Source organism: Lithobates pipiens, unplaced genomic scaffold (assembly GCF_037356315.1).
Source record: "Lithobates pipiens isolate NorthernLeopardFrog02 unplaced genomic scaffold, aLitPip1_a1.2 Scaffold_18, whole genome shotgun sequence".
Taxonomy (NCBI): Eukaryota; Metazoa; Chordata; class Amphibia; order Anura; family Ranidae; genus Lithobates; species Lithobates pipiens.
The window spans coordinates 46,957,089-46,963,088 of record NW_027507758.1 but is presented as its reverse complement, the minus strand read 5'-3'; the positions used below and the strand labels follow the sequence as shown (position 1 = coordinate 46,963,088).

Here is a 6,000-nt window from a genome sequence, read left to right as displayed (position 1 = left end):
AAAAAGGAAAAAAAAATTCTGAATTTTATACTTTAATATCTGATGCATGTAAAAAGGTAGGTGTCCCAATACTTTTGCTAATATAGTGTAGATGGCAAGCAGGTGTAGATTGGCCAAATAGACCTGGAGTCTCCTGGCCTGGCTTATGCAATAGAATTAACGAGGGGAGGTTGTGTGACCAGTGGCCCCCAGGGGGGAAAAAAAAATCCATAGTAACTGCTGGTCTTATGAACAGGAAATTAGTGAAAGTGAGCCCTAGAAAGCAGAGGATAAGATAAGGATTAATCAGTGGCTGCTGCAGTAAATTTAAAAAAGGATTGCATGTGAAAGAACTATTACTAAAACAACCTTGTTCTTATCAATTTATTAAAATACATATAACGGCAGTTCATATCTAAAAACACAACTGGGAGTCCAAGCACCATCATTCTAAAACACGAAAAACTTCAAGGGAAGTTTTGACTGCCAAACATTAACATTTAGATCGTGAACCATTACATGCTCTCCAGGTCCAAGCTGAAGTCGTCTCCAGTTTCTTCTCCTTTGGGTGTTTTATTTCTGTTATATAAAATCTAAAAACGAAATAGCCCAGCTCGTCCCATACCAATGTCCACATAAACTCCATACATTGCAGCATTTTACAACTTCCCAGAAGAAACTTTCCCACCTGCCGGTCTTCAATGCAGATGATATTGTTCTTGAAATTAGTTTTTATAAAACTCTGTAAATCTATTTGTGTTGAATCTTCTGATCAGTTTTGTTTAGGAAAGAATGTAATTCAGTTAACAGTTTTACAGAATTAAAGTATAAAAATCCCCACGCAGCTGTGTGCAATCATATCCCCCAATTAGGAGCTTCCTATGACAACGTGATTCATACACCCCAGTAAATAAAACAAACAAATAAGTCTGCAGAGTTTCAAATTTATAATTATATACACCATCGAAAAAAACTTTCACGAAAAAAAATCTCAACTCAACTACTCCTATATATACATACTGTATAATCCATAATTACATATCAACACATACACAGATAACTAAATTGATACGTATAAATGCAGACTGTGCTACATACAGCATACCCAATGGACTAGAAGGTTACTAACTATGGCACCTACACAACACCCATAACATAAGCTACTGACATTGTTTTATCCAAGATGCATCAAGAATCACTGATAAAACAGTCCCGGCCAAATTCTATAGTCAAACCATCCAGGACCAAAACTTTAGTATCATAAAATGCACCACGATTCCCTCCTACTCCGTTGTCTCACAAAAGTGGCCCCTCTCTGCTGTTTAAAAAAAAAAAAAAAAAAGAGAAGTATGATATATATATATATATATATATATATATATATATATATATATATATTAAATCATATCAACCTATATGGATGCAGCACATGTCCCTGGTTGGCTCTAACACTGAAAACCGAATTATCAAACACCACTGATCGCTCGGTTCTCAGAGCTTCCTGAGTAGACAGCTAGTTACCATCAGTCACTGGCTTTCTGCCATGCCCCTCCCCCCAAAGCGCTGGGCTGTAGAGGGGGCAGAAGCAGCTGGCTCAGGCTCTCAGCAGCTCACAGAGAGTCTGAGCCTGGTGCAGGTCCAAGCACGTGGGCAGATCCTGACCATATGGCCACCATCTTTCCCGAGCTTGCACCGGCTCAGTGATGTCTGCCGATATCGGACTTAAGCTGAAAATGGGTCACAGGTGTGCAAAATGATCTGCACTCCTGTCATCCATAGAAGAAGTACAGTCAAACGAATTTTGGCTGTACTTCTCCTTTAACCTTCTCCGATTCCTAAAACTGTAATCCACCACGATTACGACTGTGGTGTGCCCTGAAATGGTTTCAGACATTATGCTTGGTGTAATATGTTAATAAATATGTTCCCTCATATGTATTGCCAGAGTCCTAGATGTGCAACGCACATATTAAAGCCCACAAGGGCATTCCAACATAAATATTACACTTTCCGAGTTGCAGGAGACAAAATCTCTATTGTCATATTTTTTTTTACCTGTTGCAAATGCCATTGATTCTTTCTTTCTTCTAATAAACGGTCATACATCTTTACAGGCTTCTCCCTCACGAAAAACCCTTTCTGATCCAGAAAGATAAAGGTAGGCTGCTCGGGAGGATCTACATTTTTTTCATCACTAATGTGTTGTGCTTTCTTTTTTGGCAAACCTGGTTTTATTTTGTATCGTAAAATTATTAATATACAGGATTTATGCTGTGCCAACAGTCTGCTCAGCGCTGTACAAAATGAAGGCAGACATTACAATTACAACAAAATTTGGAATAAGAGCTTACAATCTAAGATTACAAAAAGAATCCAACAAGATCCCTAATGTGATAGTGTTGGTGTTTTCTTATATATAAATCCGGGATGTATAAAATGTCAAATCCTTTTTTTTTTTTAAGCATTGCCCAACTGCACAGTCTAGAAACTCCTTCAAATATGTATTTGCATTGTTAAACTTTTTCTTTATACATTTCAAAATGAATGGTATTAATGGTCAACCACTATTATTAAAAGAACTAAAACAAACTGTATGAAAAAAAATAATAACCACAAACATAATCAGAACAATCTGATGATGATTTTAAAAAAAAACTATTACTAAAACAACATTTTTGTATCAATTTATTCCCGGACTGGGGATACAAAAAAAAAAAAAGAAAAAAAAAGGCACTTCATATGTAAAAACCAAACCTCATTTTAAAACACGCAAAAGTTCAAGTGTAATTCTTGACTGTGAAACCTCAATATTGATAACTCGAACCTCTACGCGCTCTCCAGGTCCAAGCCCAAGACTTCTCCGTCTTTTCTCCTTGGAAAGTTTATCCTCTGTTAAATATCGCATAGGAATTAGCCCAGCTTTTCCTACACCAATGTCCACAAAAACTCCAAACAATGTGGCATTTTCAACCTTCCCAGTAACAACGGTTCCAAGCTTCAGGTCTTCAATGCTGACGATATTGGTCTTAAAATCCGATTTATCAAACGCTGTAAAATGGATAGTTTTTCAATCAGCGCAGCTTAGACATTAATTACGTAACAACAGTATGCGATCATGGTGAAAACACATGACTAATTACGGTTAGAGAGAACTTATATCTTGTGATTTTACATAATTCATTTTCAGCAACATTCCAAATGTGTCGAACTATGTACACTGCCTTAAAAAAGTACTCGTACCCCTTGAAATGTTCCACATTTTGTGATGTTACAATCAAAAATGTAAAATATATTTTATTGGGATTTTTTTGATAGACCAACACAAAGTGGCACATAATTGAGAAGTGGAAGGAAAATGATAAATGCTTTTCAAAAGTTTTTACAAATACAGTGGTGTGAAAAAGTGTTTGCCCCCTTCCTCATTTCCTGTTCCTTTGCATGTTTGTCACACTTAAGTGTTTTGGAACATCAAACCAATTTAAACAATAGTCAAGGACAACACAAGTAAACACAAAATGCAATTTGTAAATGAAGGTGTTTATTATTAAAGGTGAAAAAAAATCCAAACCATCATGGCCCTGTGTGAAAAAGTGATTGCCCCCCTAAACCTAATAACTGGTTGGGCCACCCTTAGCAGCAACAACTGCAACCAAGCGTTTGCGATAACGTGCAATGAGGCTTTTACTGCGTCCTGGAGGAATTTTGGCCCACTCATCTTTGCAGAATTGTCCTAATTCAGTTACATTAGAGGGCTTTCGAGCATGAACGGCCTTTTTAAGGTCATACCACAACATCTCAATAGGATTCAGGTCAGGACTTTGGCTAGGCCACTCCAAAGTCTTCATTTTGTTTTTCTTCAGCCATTCGGTGGTGGACTTGCTGGTGTGTTTAGGATCATTGTCCTGCTGCAGAACCCAAGTTCGTTTCAGCTTGAGTACACAAACAGATGGTCGGACATTCTCCTTCAGGATCTCTTGGTAGACAGCAGAATTCATAGTTCCTTTTATCACGGCAAGTCTTCCAGGTCCTGAAGCAGCAAAACAGCCCCAGACCATCACACTACCACCACCATATTTTACTGTTGGTATAATGTTCTTTTTATGAAATGCAGTGTTCCTTCAACGCCAGATATACTTGGACACACACCTTCCAAAGAGTTCCACTTTTGTCTCATCGCTCCACAGAATGTTGTCCCAAAAGTCTTGGGGATCATCAAGATGTGTTGTGGAGAAATTGAGACGAGCTTTGATGTTCTTTTTGCTCAGCAGTGGTTTTCTCCTTGGAACTCTGCCATGCAGGCCATTTTTGCCCAGTCTTTTCCTGATGGTGGAGGCATGAACGCTGACCTTAACTGAGGCAAGTGAGGCCTGCAGTTCCTTGGACGTTGTTGTGGGGTCTTTTGTGACCTCTTGGATGAGTCGTCGCTGCGCTCTTGGGGTAATTTTGGGCGGCCGGCCACTCCTGGGAAGGTTCACCACTGTTCCATGTCTTCGCCATTTGTGGATAATGGCTCTCACTGTGGTTCGCTGGATTCCCAAAGCTTTGGAAATGGCTTTATAACCCTTTCCAGACTGATAGATCTCAATTACTTTCTTTCTCAATTGTTCCCGAATTTCTTTGGGTCTCGGCATGATGTGTAGCTTTTAAGGATCTTCTGGTGGACCTTACTGTGTCAAGCAGCTCCTATTTAAGTGATGCCTTGATTGTGAACAGGTGTGGCAATAATCAGGCCTGGGTGTGGCTATAGAAATTGAACTCAGGTGTGGACAACCACAGTTATAGTATGTTTTAACAAGGGGGGCAATCACTTTTTCACACAGGGCCATGATGGTTTGGATTTTTTTTCACCTTTAATAATAAACACCTTCATTTACAAATTGCATTTTGTGTTTACTTGTGTTGTCCTTGACTATTGTTTAAATTGGTTTGATGTTCCGAAACACTTAAGTGTGACAAACATGCAAAGGAACAGGAAATGAGGAAGGGGGCAAACACTTTTTCACACCACTGTAGATATATGAAAAGTGTGGTGTTCATTTCTATTCAGCCCCCTTTACTCTGATACCCCTAACTAAAATCTAGTGTAACCAATTGTCATCAGAAGTCACCTAATTAGTAGAGTCCACCTGTGTGTAATTTAATCTCAGTATAAATACAGCTGTTCGGTGAAGCCCTCAGAGCCTTGTTAGAGAATCTTAGTGAATAAACCGCATCATGAAGGCCAAGGAACACACCAGACAGTTCAAGGATAAAGTTGTAGAGAAGTTTAAAGCAGGATTAGATTATAAAAAGAATATCCCAAACTCCGAACGTCTTACAGAGCACTGTTCAATGCATCAACCAAAAATGAAAAAAAAGAGTATGGCACAACTGCAACCCTACCAAGACATGGTTGTCCACCTAAACTGATAGGCCGGGCAAAGAGAGCATTCATCTCTGAATGCAGCCAAGAGGCCCATGGTAACTCTGGAGGAGCTGCAGAGATCCACAGCTCAGGTGGGAGAATCTGTCCACAGGACAACTATTAGTTGTGCACTCCACAAATCTGGCCCTTATGGAAGAGTGGCAAGAAAAAGGCCATTGTTGAAAGAAAGCCATAAGAAGTCCTGTTTGCAGTTTGAGAGAAGCTAAGTGGTGGACACAGCAAACATGTGAAAGTGCTCTGGTCAGATGAGAACAAAATTAGATTTTTTGGCCTAAAAGCAAAACTATGTGTGGCAGAAAACGAACATACCATCCCCACCTTGAAAAATGGTGGTGGCAGCATCATGTTGTGGGGATGCTTTTCTTCAGCAGGGATAGGGAAGCTGGTCAGAGTTGAAGGGAATATGGATGGAGTCAAATACAGGGCAACTGTAGAAGAAAACCTGTTATGCCGTGTACACACGGTCGGACATTCCGACAGAAAAGGTCCAATGGGAGCTTTTCATCAGATATGCCGACCGTGCGTCAGACTTTTACAAGCAATAAACATGTAAAAGGTTAAATTGTAAAAATAAAAAAATAAAAAAAAAAAACACA

General features: G+C 39.2%; 1 protein-coding gene across 1 annotated transcript in view; it reads right to left on the bottom strand.

Moving 5' to 3' along the window:
* Positions 1-349: 349 nt before the first annotated feature.
* The window catches only part of SRBD1 (S1 RNA binding domain 1), a 306,724-nt gene continuing 301,073 nt past the window's right edge, over positions 350-6,000 (bottom strand). Inside the window, 1 exon segment of the mRNA XM_077485079.1 lies at positions 350-3,027. Within this exon segment, the coding sequence (XP_077341205.1) occupies positions 2,735-3,027 (293 nt within the window). The 3' untranslated portion in view covers positions 350-2,734.